Source organism: Hydra vulgaris, chromosome 03 (genome assembly GCF_038396675.1).
Source record: "Hydra vulgaris chromosome 03, alternate assembly HydraT2T_AEP".
Classification (NCBI taxonomy): domain Eukaryota; kingdom Metazoa; phylum Cnidaria; class Hydrozoa; order Anthoathecata; family Hydridae; genus Hydra; species Hydra vulgaris.
In genome coordinates, this window is record NC_088922.1 from 23,826,698 (window position 1) to 23,842,500 (window position 15,803).

The 15,803-nt window shown below is 27.5% G+C and overlaps 1 protein-coding gene across 2 annotated transcripts in view; it reads right to left on the reverse strand.

Moving 5' to 3' along the window:
• Positions 1 to 5,586: 5,586 nt before the first annotated feature.
• Positions 5,587 to 15,803, reverse strand: part of LOC100197018 (palmitoleoyl-protein carboxylesterase notum2) — a 29,135-nt gene continuing 18,918 nt past the window's right edge. For both annotated transcript variants that reach the window (XM_065792708.1, XM_065792709.1), the window contains exons 6-12: positions 14,783 to 14,844; positions 14,531 to 14,636; positions 14,190 to 14,372; positions 10,937 to 11,019; positions 10,651 to 10,816; positions 6,788 to 6,835; positions 5,587 to 6,262 (exon numbers count right to left, since the gene is read on the reverse strand). In XM_065792708.1, coding sequence (XP_065648780.1) covers positions 5,959 to 6,262; positions 6,788 to 6,835; positions 10,651 to 10,816; positions 10,937 to 11,019; positions 14,190 to 14,372; positions 14,531 to 14,636; positions 14,783 to 14,844 — 952 coding nt within the window. In that variant the 3' untranslated portion in view covers positions 5,587 to 5,958. The remainder of the gene's footprint in view (positions 6,263 to 6,787; positions 6,836 to 10,650; positions 10,817 to 10,936; positions 11,020 to 14,189; positions 14,373 to 14,530; positions 14,637 to 14,782; positions 14,845 to 15,803) is intronic.

The following is a 15,803-nucleotide window of genomic DNA, read 5'->3' on the forward strand; positions in this document are numbered from 1 at the left end:
GATCTAACCGTTTTGTCACAGAACACCGCGGAAAAGTATTTAACTAGAAAGTTCCTGCCTCCTTCCTTACTGATAGCGCAAATTTTTTTTTTTTTTAATAATTTTAGGTGTCCCCCAAGAAGTCCTTACGGTCTTATCACAGAGCACCGCTAAAGAGCATTTAATGGGAAGTTCACACCTCCTTTCCAACCGATGTTGAAAAAGTTGCCCAGAGGTGGGGTTTGAACCAAGATCTTACGTTTCTGAGGCAAGTGCGCTACCACTGCACCATGATTGCTATAAGTTTCCACTATTTTATATTATATCAGACTTTTCCACCATTATTTGTAAGATAATACATTGTGTTTTCAATATGATTGCTTCACAAGTAAAAGTTTTTATATCGAAAATAAAAAAAAAAAATTTTCATTTTTTTTTTTCTCACAGAAATCCCATGTCGAACATACACAGAATTGCTGGGTAACGTTTATTTTGAAAGATTTATTTAATAAATAAAGTTATTTGTTGACTTCTTTGATTGTGTAATAATCCAAGCTTTAGAACGTCAATAAGTTAATAAAATTGTTATGAACTCGAAGGATAAATGTTAATACTTAATTTTTAACTTTTTATCAACTAAAACAGTTAGAAGAATTATAAATATAATAGTTTTATTTCAATACAACTTTATTTTAATACAGCATCATTTCAATACAACAAGTATTCATTCAACTTGTATGAGCACATCATTCCGCGTTAGCTGAAATTTCCAGTTTCTCATTTGCAAATTAGTAAAAGTCAATGAAACTTACAATTGGATTAAAAGTTATCTTACCAATAGAAAATGATGTGTATGTAATATACAATCTGGAGTATTAAATGTTTTATGTGGAGTTCCCCAAGGATCTATCCTTAGTCCAGTCTTGTTTTTAATTTATATAAATGATTTTTGCAACGCGTCTTTAAAACCGAATTCAGTAAAGTTTGCTGATGATACAAATCTATTTCTTACTAACAATGGTATTAAGAAATTATATGCAGACATGAATACTGAACTAAATAAAGTAAATAATTGGTTTAGGGCTAACAAACACTCACTTAACTCAGAGAAACAAACTACTTATTGTATCATAAAAAAACATAAGAAAACCTTCCTCTTAAGTTGCCTGACCTTATCTTAAATGATAAATTAGTTAAAAAACGAGCCAGTATAAGATTCTTAGGAATTTTTGTTGATGAGAATTTATACTGACTTCCTCAAATAAGATATATTCAATCTAAGATCACCAATATAATTGGTATGATGTATCGAGTTCCTTCGTATATTAATAAACAAAGTCTCAAACTAATATATTTTGGATTAACTCATTGCTTCATCAGTTATGCAAATATATATTGGACAAGTACTCAACCATCAAAACTAAAAAAAATGTATAGCTTACAAAAACATGCGTGCAGAATCATTTACTCTAAAAATAAGCGTGAACACGCTAGACCTATAATGAATGATATGAAGATGATGGATATTCTTGAAATAAATATCTATCAGCATTTAATTTGTATATGTCGCTTCATTGATAATCTCTCTCATGAAAATCTTAATAACAAGTTTGAAATAAATAGAAATGAAAACTATTATCTCAGAGCAAATATAAGTAACTCATATAAACTGCCTCAAAACATTAATAAATATACTGAATATAGCATTGCATATCGAGGTCCAAATATATGGAATTTTTATCAAAAAGGATTTAAATGTATGGCAAAATCATTAAGTTCATTTAAGTTTTAAATCAAAAAAGAAATTTTTAAAGTTTGAGATTCATTTGTGATTGAGTAAATATTGAGGAGATAAGAAACATTTAGGTCGGAGATAAGAAGAATAAGTTGATTTTTCAAATCGACCTTTTTTAGAGGTCAGGCTTTGCTCACAAAGCTGTATTGCTAACAACTAACTCAGGTGTTTCTTTGATTGGATATTGCATTTATAGTTTTAAAATAGGGTAGTATATATCTAGGGTAGAATATATGGGTCAAGAATACTTGAATGTTTGTTTTATCAATTCTAAAAAAGCTTGAAGATTTTTGAAAATGGCTCAATATAAAATATCTACATATGAAATTTACCTTTACTGAAATACTTCATTTAAAGCAAACATCTAAATGATAACTCTAAATAGTAATAAATAAATCAAAAACTAAGTATAAAACTTTTATTAAAATAAAAAAATTATAAAAAAATATTTTGCAGTCCTTAAAAGTTTGTCATCGGACGAAATATTAGTTAGACTGTAACCCACATCAGAAACTCTTTCTATATCACACCCTGTAAATATCCATGGCTAACATCACCCGAAAGGACCGAACAAATCCTTTTAGATGGGCATTATATAGACCTAGTGTGAACATTTAGAGCTGTTTTTGAAATCTTTTAACTACTTCTTTTTAACGAGTTCTTACATATTGCAAATTTGAGACTAGAATTAAAAGCTTTCTTCACAAAATGCATAATCCAAAAACAGTTTTTAAATTTCTCAAAAAATTTACAAGTTCTAATTTTTTTTAGTCCAAAACATATATTTCTGAAAAAGTTGAGTTTGTAGGTGTTGTTTGTTACAGATGCTTGCTGTTATAGTCAACAACACAATTGAAGAGTTGTTTTCCATATTCTGGATGAGTTGGGATGCGCTTGTACCGCTCCCAGTGAACCTTGAACCTTGAATGCATTGCTTCGGTTGCTTGTTCGCTGAAGATTCCGAGGGAGGTTTGATGTTTTTCTACAAATTCAGAAACATGGTAGAAAACAGCATGGACCTTAGGTGTCACCGATATTGGCAAGAATAGGAAAGAAGTTTTAAACTTCTGAATCGTTTCTTTATAGTTTTCCTGCAGAGTTGTTCCAATGCATGAAGTGACAACTTCTTTGAAATGTCTTAGAGTTTCAATGAAACCAAATGCTTGATAGGCACAAGCTTTTTCTGGCAATCTTTGGAGAATGTCAAGGTTTTGCAAAAGCTTATGACATTCATTGCCAGCAAAGTGTCCGCCATGGTATGGCTGGAGCTGAATGTGCAGCAAAGTTGGCCATTCTTTGGCACCAGGCCATAACTCAGAAAGATTCTTGAAAAGATGATTGACAATTCCAAGAAGAAGATGGAGTTGCATTGGTGGAGTCACATCCAAAATGAGTGTTGAGTCATCCATTTTAATCAGTGGTTGATGGATTACATTGTCAAAATCTTTTGCTGATTTTGTATCCGATCCAGCTGCAACATAGGCTTCAAATCTCTCCTTGATTGATCCAAAACTTCTGGATGTTCCACATTCTGAGAGATTGTCAGAATCAATGTTGCACCAGCAACAAGGGTGTTTGCTTGAATGGGATTGAATTCCGCAAATGATGTTGGCCATCTTGAGATCGCATGAAATGCAGAAAGAAACATCATTTAATTGAATGATGTTCATCATCAATTTGACGTTCTCATATGTTTCAGAAACATTTTCAGCGATGGCAACTATGAGCTGCCATTTGACACCTGTGTCTCGGGCAGATGAGCTTGTCAGCAAGCGAAGACTTTTTTGTTGAGGACTTCTTGTTTCATCATCTTCATCAGTTACCTTGATAACTGCTAAGCTCATTTTCAAGAATGATCCTCCTCCATCAATGCCAAGCTTGACAAAATGATTGGAGCCGTATTCCCTTGACAACAACACCTTGTTGGTTAAGTCCTCAAGATTTTTGCAGTGAATGATTGTTCTCTTCTCTTCAGCTTTTCCTTTTTCTGCTGAAATGTTGACAACTGATAGTTGAAAGAAATCATTCAACGATTTTCCTACAGCAGCAAACTTTTGCTGGAAAAATGGCTCAACTAGTCGAGTTTCTGTTGCTTTGTTAAGTGTTGAGGCAAGTTGTCGCATTCCCGTGTTGGATAGTCCTGTGTTCAACTGAACATTTAACAAGCTTTGCATTGTATGTGTTGAACTTGTTGATTTGCGTGCAGATGCTGGGCCTAAAAAGCAAATGAAATAAATTTAACAACTTTTTGTTACTTGTGAATGATTACAACAACAATAGTTATGAGTAAAAGTGATTCCCACAGAAGTTTATTATTACCTGGTGTTAATGGAAATAACTGCCCTCCTCTTGCTTGACTAAGCCGGACAGTTCCTACAGGAGATGCATCCTTTGAGCTGATGATGGCAGATGCAATTTGCTCAGCACCAACAGGATCTGACTGGACCGATGCTTGCAAGTTTTGGTGTCTTGTTCCGATTGTGCATGAATGTCTGAAACCTCTTGTAAGAATGGACAAACATTGTGCGCATCTTTTTTCTGATGACTGTAAGCGGGACTTTGGTGAAGGGCCAGGCTTAGAAGATTCACCTTGGTCAAGGTTTCTGTTCTGTTCTTTTGGTGCCAAGGGATGTTTCTGGTTGAGCTTGAGTTTTGCTATTTGGCAAATGAGGCAGTCACATGGACCAGATGTTCGTGTCAAAGGCTTGACAATGATTGCAGAGAAGTTGTAGATTGCAGGAAGTGAAACACTCATGTCCCCAGCATCTCTTTTTTGCAAGAGAGTTCGGCAAGCATTGCAAATAGCCTGTGGGACTCTTTCATCTGCAAAGTCAATGTCTGTTTTCAACAATTTGTGAATTCTTCCAATGATAAAGTCATTTAACTCTCGGTCTCCTTTCCTCATGCAAAGAAAACAAACAGACTTTCTGCATTCTTCATGTGTTTTTGCTTTATTTGGCATTTTTGATGCTTTATGTCTTCATTTTAAAAAATGATCTTCATTCAACAAGGAAAAATAATTATGAATGTTTTTTATTTCATAAATTTCATGATAATCTTTATGTGTACATAATTTTTTTGTGTACATAATCTTATTGTGTACTTCATGCCAATGGAAGGGGGATGACAGGGAAGGATTTAACCCTTTTTAATTTGAAAAGTTAGTGCATGCATGCGTGCGTGTGTGTGTGCATGCGTACATGTACATAAAATCATTGCTGATGCTTAGTCATTATAAAGTAACTAAATTCAAATGAAATTCATTTTTTTAAATTTCCAATAATTATTTGACCTTCTGGGATGTTTGAAATGACTTAAAATTATTTTATTATGATCTCTATATACCTACAACTTAAAAAAATCACTGTAATTTATGATTTTGAGCTGTTTATTTTTTTGGAAAATCTTGGATTTTGGTTATTTTCACTATATAACTTAAAAATGAAAAAAATGGCTCGGACGTAGTTAAAAGATTTCAAAAACAGCTCTAAATGTTCACACTAGGTCTATATAATGCCTATCTAAAAGGATTTGTTCGGTCCTTTCGGGTGATGTTAGCCATGGATATTTACAGGGTGTGATATGTTAAAAATCCTCGACAAATTCTAACCATAAAAATATGAGTAACTTTGCATACATGTGGATATAATATATTCCAATATTATGCGTGTAGGTAAAATGCAAACAATATACACCAAAACAAAAAATGCACTAAGTGAAAATATATATAATAAAATCTCCTGGAAGAAGAGCGATCATGATAAATTCTTTTCGGCTTTGATTTATATTTAAAAGCAAATAAAAATGATAACTGATATTTCTTTTCAATATTTATATTAAAAACTACATATTAGTCGATACATATTTAATACCAAAACATTCTCTTATAAAATATTTTCTTTTTTGTTAAGTATATATATACACACACACACACATATATATATATACATACATATATATATACATACATACATATATATATATATATATATATATATATATATATATATATATATATATATATATATATATATATATATATATATATATATATCTGTGTATGCGTGTGTGCTTATATTGTCATTTTTATGTCAAAAATGTCATTTTTAATTCTTTAAGAAAGCAATATCTTCTTTATCTAGAAGGCAGTATACGAGTCTGAAGAAAACATGTTAATGGCTTTCTTATCCTGTGTTAATATCTTTCATTATCCTGTTCAAGAATTCCATATAGTCAGTATCACGTCGAGATTCTTTTTTGTCCAATTCTTGAACAGTTGTCATAGGAATTTCTATCTCTACTCCTGTTGTAGGATCGTAGATTGGTGGGCAATCTTTTTGACATGACATAGGAGGACAACTGTCTGTAAGTCTCATTTTACAGCTGGCATCTTTACCTGAGTTAGTTTTATTAGAGCTTTCACTCAACCAACACTGTAAAGCTTGATTAAGAGTAACACCATTAATTTTAACGCCATGAAAAACAGAACTAAAGAAAAAGCAAACTTATATATACACAAATCCTGACTTTTTAGGAAAATATAATAGGGTAATTCTTTGAGTCCTTTAAAAACAATTCCTCTAATTCCCCTAATACATTCCCCTAAAAATGTATGTATATAAATATAAATATATATATCGGGTGTATTTTAGACCCTTTTTGACGGCGTTGAACATATTTGGGAGACGCCCAAATTCAGACATTAAGGACCTTTTTTTTTTGCAGCAAATATTGCTGTTGTTTTTTTTTGCGAAAAAGTGCCTTTTTTTTGGCGAAAAAATGCTTATAGGCAATGTCTCCGCCAAATTTCCTTACAACAGGCACAAAGAAAAAATCATGTGTAAGGTATGTATGGTATATATTTATGTATGCATATAGGTACATACATACATGCAAACAGACATACATATTTTGAAAACAAAATTTGTAAAGATAAAGTCTCTCATTCTTGCCTGAAATTGGCTTAAAATGAAATTTGAGTCCAAATGTGAGAAAACTCAAGAGAAATTTTACCTGCTAGCCAATGCTGTATGGGCAATGCACGATGGCGCAAACAAACCACTGTAAGAAAAAAAGTTTTTATTAAGTTGGTTCATTTTTTTTAAACAAAGAAAAATAATTTTAAAATAAAATTATTTTTTTTATAACAAACTATTATATTTACAAACTATTATATATTTTTATCATACATTTTCTCAAATATATACTTTGTCATATATTATGTCATATATTTTGTTTATATCATATACTATGTCATATATATTATTTTTATTAACTTTTATTATCAATGTTTTTTCCAGAGAATCAGACTTATGTTATAATTGACATAATTTTTTAAATGGAGACTTAACAAAATTGAAACAATTTTACTAATTTTATTCTGTGTGCTTTGTATATAAATTCTGTGTACTTTGTATATAAAATTTTATTCTGTGTACTTTGTATAAAGAGGCTATAGCCTTTATTACAAAATAAAAAACATTAAAAAAAAGCCAAATTTAAGAGGTGATATACAATATTGGTTAATTAAGTTACAAGCTTATATCATTGCATTGGTCATTAGATACTTATAAACACTAAGGGGTTGTCCATAAAAAATCTGTGTATGATTTTTTGAAGTGATAACAATAAAAAGATGTCATGTATAAAAAAAAAAAAACTTAAGATTTTATTGGTACCCCTACTCCCACTAGTAATTAAAAGTAGGGTTTGGACTGATGTAATTGTAATTGTAAAAATTCAATAGAATAACACATTACAAACAACAATATTGTATTGTAACACCACAGATATAATTAAAACATTATTTATTGTTATTGCATTGCTGTGATGATAAACATTTACAATAACTATTGTATTATTTTTGTTCTGTGATGTAAAATAATTACAATAACTTTTGTATTGTATTGGAAGGATGAAAAACAATTACAATAACTATTGTAATGTTTTGATGAAAAACAATTACAATAACTATTGTAATGTTTTGATGAAAAACAATTACAATAACTATTATGGTGTATTGTATTACTATTTTAAAGTCCAATAGCTATTGTATTTTAGATTCTTTTTCTGCGCATTTATTATTATTTGCGCATTAAAAAATTCAAAGGAGGCAGTGATGCTTGCTTTTAGCAGTCATTTATATATATAAATTTTATTTATTTTGAGAAGTGAAGTGAAGCCAGGAAAGCCAAAGAAGTATATATATATTACGTATACTTAATAAATATTAAATTAAGGGGCGCTGGTGGCACCTGTTTCTAGCAATCATTTACATATAAAATTTTTATTTATTTTGAATTCAATAATATAACTGTTTAAAGAATAGTTTATTTAGAATTAACTTTAATAATATTTATTCAAAATCATACAAATATATAATTTATTATATGTTTGTAATTAAATAATCATTTACAATGCGAAGTAAAAATTTTGATTTTTTTATAATTTTGTTTAAACTGATATTAAAATGTTTCACCAGATGATGACATATAATGACGTACAGATGATGGCATATAAACTAATTGATTAACTACATAATGCGCGTGAAAATATTTTTTATTATAATTAACTGCTATTAAGTAATAAATTACAGCATTATGAAATTAGGGAACCATTGACCTTATATTAGATTGTCTAAACATGTGAACTACTTTTATTTTTCAACAGTTTTTTCTACATTTTCAGATTACTATAATTTTGTAGGGGGGTCATTTTTGAAAAATGAGGCAGTTTAGAATAGCAAATAAATATTGCTCTTGACTTATGTAATAAAATTCTTGTTTAACTTCGCAACTAGACCTAAAAGTCCAGTTACTTTATGAAACACATTCAGCCTCAGGCAAAGTTATATAAGAGTTATATTTGAGTAACTATGGAAACATTTGGATAGATGCCCAGTGTAAAAGTAAATAACTAAGTGTAAGAAACGATAGTAACTGATCATGTATACATGTCTATTCCCAGCAGTAAAAGAAGAACTGGTCAGATCAAACTCACTTTAATAAAGCTATTTAACGTTTGCAAATAGAACAAGTGATAATCAGTAAATAAAATAGAAATAGAATTAATAATTATATATTAGTTGTACCCTTTTTAAGGTCACATGACTCGGAGACTGGACTATTATGAAAATTTATTTATTTTGACATTAAATTAATTTGTAAATGTAATTCACCTCCCAAAGGCTGAGAGAACAAGATTTAATTCACAGAACATGAACATTTTACAGAACAACAATATTTCACAGAACAAGATTCATTTCGCAGAACTTCCTGCCTCCAAAGTCAAGGATTTCATTCTAGTTAAATTTTAAAACAAAATTTTCATTTTAAGACCATTTAAACTAAAAAAGTTGGAGATCTGAATTTAAAAGATCTTACTAAAAAAGATTTCAGTTAAATCATAACAAAAATTTTTTTTAGAAATTTTAATGTTTTGGAATAAATTACCATAAAATATTAAAACTTAGATTATATCATGAAAAACTGTGATGTATTGTGATTGATGTAAATGTGATGATGGTAGAGTGCTTACTTCAAGCAAGAAATATGAAGTTTGATGCATAAATGCCACTGGTAGCACCACACTCTGTTTATTAAGGCTCATGTTTGGAGTAATTTAAAAAAAGAAATAGCATTGGGGAGTTGAACACAGAATTAAAAAAATAATAATAATAAAATGAAATGTAATTAAAGTTAATTATAATATAATAATAACTGTAATATATTAATTATAATAATAAATCTAATATATTAATTATAATGATAATGCAGATTGATATGACTGTGTTGGATTGTGATGTAACTGTGATGAATTGATGTATTGACAGTATTTTTATTTGTTTTCTTTTTGACAATGAAGATACAACCAAAAGAAGGTATTTTTAACTTGTCATCACAAAGAAGCAATGACAAACTAAAACTTTAGAACAGTTTTTTAGTAATTCAATAACTATGAAAGAAAAAATTTAAATGTAAATTAAAGTTAATAAAATACAAAAAAAGTTTTAGCAGTTCAGGAACGAAACTATTATAAATGATAATGTAAACTTATTGAAACTATTATAAATAATAATATGAACCTATTGAAACTATTATAAATGATATTGTAAACCTATTGAAAGATTATAACTAAAGAAACAATTATAACTAAAGAAACAATTAATGTGTGGCAGACATTAAACACATAAACGACTATTTGTATACCAAGTTACTTGTCTCAACATCCTGACAAACCAGGGTTTACATCCTACATACAGAATTTACACCCTAGTATTTTTTGTATTATTTTACCAGGGATGCAAAAGGACTTTGGATTTATATCTCTATTTTTTCAATTTTAAACTTTAGTTGGTTTCTCCTAGTGGTAGTAACACAACAAAAATATTCAAATGCCAGTAAGGACATCTGAGTTGAAAAAAACTGCTTGAACTCTTCCACAATTTAAAAATAGCATTATGGAAACCAATTCAAACCACACAAGTGTGGAACCATAAATATTAAACTTAAAAAAATGTTTATCTACTGATTTATATATAGTATTACTTAGAGTTAGATGTGAGTTATATATTGTTTAATGGTTGTTAGTAAAACTCACTTTTTTTCATTAATAAATATTAACAAATTTTTCATTTTAAAAACTAATTTTTTTAGCACAAAACTAGTTTTTAAAATGAAAAATTTATTGGACACATTAACTTAACTAGCTTGTAAGCACATATTAACTTGACTTAACTTAACCTTGCAAGTTGGTAACTAGCTTGTAAGCACATATTAACTTGACTTAACTTAACCTTGCAAGTTGGTAACTAGCTTGTAAGCAACATGTTTAAAAAGATTATTTGGATAACTAAATAAAGATAATACAAACTATACATTCTCTCATCACTTTCTTTTAGCAATTTCCTCATTTTTTCTCCAAGCTTCAGAACAAAGGCCATGTTTTTAGGCTGAAAGATTTCATCCAAATGTGTTTCTAATGCTCGATTATCAGCCATAATTTGCACTGTGTCATACAGCCACTGGAACATGAATATTGGAGCTGAAATCAGGAAACAAAAAATAAACTAAAATAATTTAGTATAAGATAAGTTGAGCAAAAATAAACAAAATGAACATTAATAAATAATAGATTCAAAATATGAACTAAGACTAAGTTTACTTTTTACTGTGAGCAGCATGTTTTCTGCGAACAAGCAACGGTAACCTTTATCACAAGTAGAGTCTAGTAAGGCACCCCAATAGCTAAACATAATTTAAAAAAATAAACGGTTTGTGGCTTTAAGTTCTAATTTAAATATTTTGTCAAAAAGCATTTGTTTATTGTTTCTTTTTAAAATACTATTTAATAATTTACTTCTAATTTTACTTTATTATTATTATTATTTGCATTTTTATTCAACACATTTATTACTATTAGCTGCAAGATTAGTTAAAGTACTTTAGTAAAAATGTCTTCAATGTTTATTTTAATTATAATATAAGCACATTAATAAACTTTATTGAACTTTTATTGTAAACATTTATAGAACAACTGTAAATTATTCCAAAATTAAAAATTAAAAAAAAGGAAAATTTATCGTAACACTGTGTAGCTTTTATTAAGCCAAAAAGACCTTAATTACGTTGTCGCCATGATGTACATTTTAATAGTAAAAGGTTATTTATAATTTATATATATCATAGGTGTACACTCCTGGTCATCCAGTGGCATGAGACGACTGGTTTTCTGCAAGGGCGACTAAAATTTTTTGAAAAAAGCCTATTAGTAGCCTGGCAGGACGACCAGATAGTTTCTTACTTACAAAAAAGTGTTTATTATTAAAACCATACTTTGATCTATGAAGATTTTATTTCTTACAATTTATTAAAAGAAAAATTAAAAAGCATTTAAAGCTTAGTTTAATAATGAGTTTTATTTATTAAATTAATTTAATTTATTAATATTTAATTTATTTAATTAATACACTTAGTTTAATTAAGTATACAACAGTGCATTATATAATTTTACCAATTTTAATAAAAAGAAGCCAACATGCGATTTAATATTTTGAAGTACGACTTTACTGTTTTTTCAAATGTTGTTGTTGCATTTTGAAGCACGTTTCTTCTCAAACTAAGTCTTAAAATTTCTTTTTTTTTCTCTTTCATTCTCTCTAATTCCAAATACTAATATATCATTATCTTTTAAACCTTATAGTCGCATTTTGAGTCATGTGAATGGACAGTTGAATGATTAATAACACAGAATTTCTTTTGTTTTTCATTAGTAAAATAAATTTTTATTTTAACTTTGTCAAACAAATTAATAAAAAACACTAAGATGCACATAAAAAATCATTATTAAAATGCAATTAATGATGCATTTGGAAATTCCTTTTTTCTGAAAAAAAAACAACAAACAATTCTTAGTATAATAAAAAATGTTTAAAACATTAAAAACACGTTTTAAACATTCAACTAAATTAAATTTGATTGAAGATTGAGAATGAATAATAGAATATTTTTCTATTTAAAAAACGCTTCTTTGTAGTTATGGCTTTCAACTTTTTTGCTTCACCTAACAAAATCTTGACAAAAAGAAACAATACTATAAAAAACAATAATAATAAAAATTTGAAACAGATATCAACTACAACAAAAATGATGATCTTCAATTAATTTAAAAAATTTATTAAATTTTACTTTTAAATAAACTTTTTTTTATTAGACATCTTAGTAGTCAGACCTTTAAATTATTTTTCTTCAGTATTTGCACCTGAGAAAAGATACCCCAAAAAAACCAGACTACTGATTATCAAAGCAGACGACTCAAATGAGAAATAAAAACTGTTTTAGTCGCCTGCAGGGTGACCAATAAACAATCGGAGGGTACACCACTGTATATATATATACACACACACACACACACACACACACACACACACACACACACACACACACACACACACACACACACACACATATATATATATATATACATATATAGTTCTATAGATTGTTGCATTTGGGAGTACGGAAAAAAATGATTCTTATGCCAACAAATACCTCACTTATAATTACACTTTTGACTTTAGTCCAACATTTCCGTGTTGTCAGAAAGTTAAAACCATTAATTTGATTACAAATTAATCATTAAAAAAAAACCCCGCAAAAACGCAAATTTAATTGACCCAAATGTTTTTAAAAGCATTCTGAATGTTTTTAAAACATTCTGAATGTTTTTAAAACATTCTGAATGTTTTTAAAACATTCTGAATGTTTTTAAAACATTCTGAATGTTTTTAAAACATTCTGAATGTTTTTAAAACATTCTGAATGTTTTTAAAACATTCTGAATGTTTTTAAAACATTCTGAATGTTTTTAATAATATAAACAATGTTTTTATTTTAATTTTTTTTACTGTAAATCTGCATGGAGTGTTGCTACATCGACTATCTTATAGCCTGATTTGCAACAAAGTGCTGCTACATCGACTGACAAATAGCCTGACTCGCAACAGAGTGTTGCTACATCGACTATCTTATAGCCTGACTTGCAAGGGAGTGCTGCTACATCGATACTTATAATTTTTTTAAAGGAACTTATTTTCATGTCTGCATTTAGAAATTAATTCTGATTTTTTATTCAGTAAAAATCAGTAAAAAAATTTTATTCAGTAAAAATCAGAATTAATTTCTAAATACAGACTTGAAAATAAGTTCCTTTTAAAAAATTATAAAAACAAATGACCAGTCCAAATTTATCTTAATTCTAGAAAATTCTTTTCATGATTTTTTAATTATCTAATGTAGTTGATGCAATTTCCTGGTTGAAAAACACTACAGTTATTACATAATTAATTATAACAATTCCCAACTTCCTGTGAAATAATTTTTCTATAATTTGAAAACTTTTTTATGTTTAGACATTCTTCCTGATGAACCTACTGATGGTGAAACACAGTGTTGAAGTAATCAAAAATTAGATAAGTGTTTTTACTAATTTATATATACATATATATATATATATATATATATATATATATATATATATATATATATATATATATACATATATATATATACATATACATATATATATATATATATATATATATATATATATATATATATATATATATATATATATATATATGTGTATATATATATATATATATATATATATATATATATATATATATATATATATATATATATATATATATATATATATAAAGAAAAAGGTTTTTTCACGATAAACAAACATTTATTGTAAGGCTTTTTGGGAAATGCCTTACTTAAATTGCTTATTTAAATAATAAAATTAATTTAAATCGACATAAATATAATGAAGCACACAAACTTTGTGTCCATAAGATACAAATGGCATACCACAAAGGGTGAACAGTATAACCAATTAAAAGTAATTATACCTTGTTGCAAGTTTTAGTTCCAAATCTGAGTTATTACAGCCGTCTGATTTGCAGTTTGAATTAAGGGAGGCTTCAAGAAAATATGCTGAATCAATGATACCTTTAACTTCAATATTTGGTTTTAGAGTCTGAACAATTTTAGCAACACGATCAATATTTTGAAGAACACCAATACCCCCTGCACTAAACAGAAAAAATTTTATTTCAAAAAAAGATTAAAGAACAAATCATCAGTATTACATTACAGATTGTATGTTTTTCTCAAAAAAATCAACTGCAAAAATAAATATTTTATTTTATCAAAGTCATTTCAGCAATAAATTTAAAATTTTTTTGATCACCTGCTACCAGCCAATACTAGTGTTGATGCTTTAGCCAAACGCTTATTTAATAACTCTGTAATTAACCTGATAAGTATCTTAGATCCATGAAATGCAATATTCTCACCTTTAAAAATAAGTGTTACTTTATTGGTAATTTTTTATATATATTGACATAGATATATTTATACTCTAACTAGATATTTTTAAAAATTAAAAAAAAAATAATTACTGATCTTATTTTAAAAATAATATACAAGAGTATGTTAAAACCTTTTGAAGTAATTTGATTTGTGTTTCCCAGCCAAAAATCACTAGAACAATATGGAACATATCTAAAAAAACATTGAAAATATGCAGATCATATTTTAAAACATGAATTATAATTGTATAACTGCACAAAAATAGTTTACTTTGACATAAAACCAACAATTTTTGCATTAAATACTTAAAATATTACAATAAAACAGATTAATTTTTGACTAAATCAGAGAGACTGGGTACTATAAGAATCAATTTATTAACAGATTTGATTTATTTAGCTACCAAATTCAATTAACAAGTACCATAAGTCTTTTTAATCAATAATGTTTTACTATTTTGCTTTACTATTTTGTTGTTTTACTTTAGTTATCAGGAGAGGTAGATAAAGAAATAAGAATCAAGTTATTTAAATTATATTAATTGCAGGTAAAATTCTGTATAATAAAGCATTTTATTATACAGAATTTTATTACATAAAATATTTTGAATAAAATTTATAAACACTAATTGACATCAAATTTATTACTTTATAAAGAAAGGGACAACATAATATGTAACAAAGTGTTACAAATGTATGTTACAAATTGTGTTACAAAGTAAAGTGACACCAAATGTTACACATTTATACAAACACACAGATATATATATATATATATATATATATATATATATATATATATATATATATATATATATATATATATATATATATGTATATACAGTCTCCGACAAAATTAAGTGACATTGTTGATAAAAACGAAAATCAAACAATAAAAACAAAACTATTTACGTCAGGATCTACAAAACTGCATTTTTGTTTTTTTTTAAATTTAATTCCAAAGAAAAACAAATATATTTATAACTCTTTTTAACTCATTGCAAAAGTAACTCTATTAAATAAAATTAGCCATCTTACAATTTTTTTTCCCAAATTAAATGTGACAAAAATAAGAAACATCTGAGTTCTAATCATGAAATATAATGTTTTGTCAATAATCATTTATTAAAAATGATTATTATTATTAAAAAC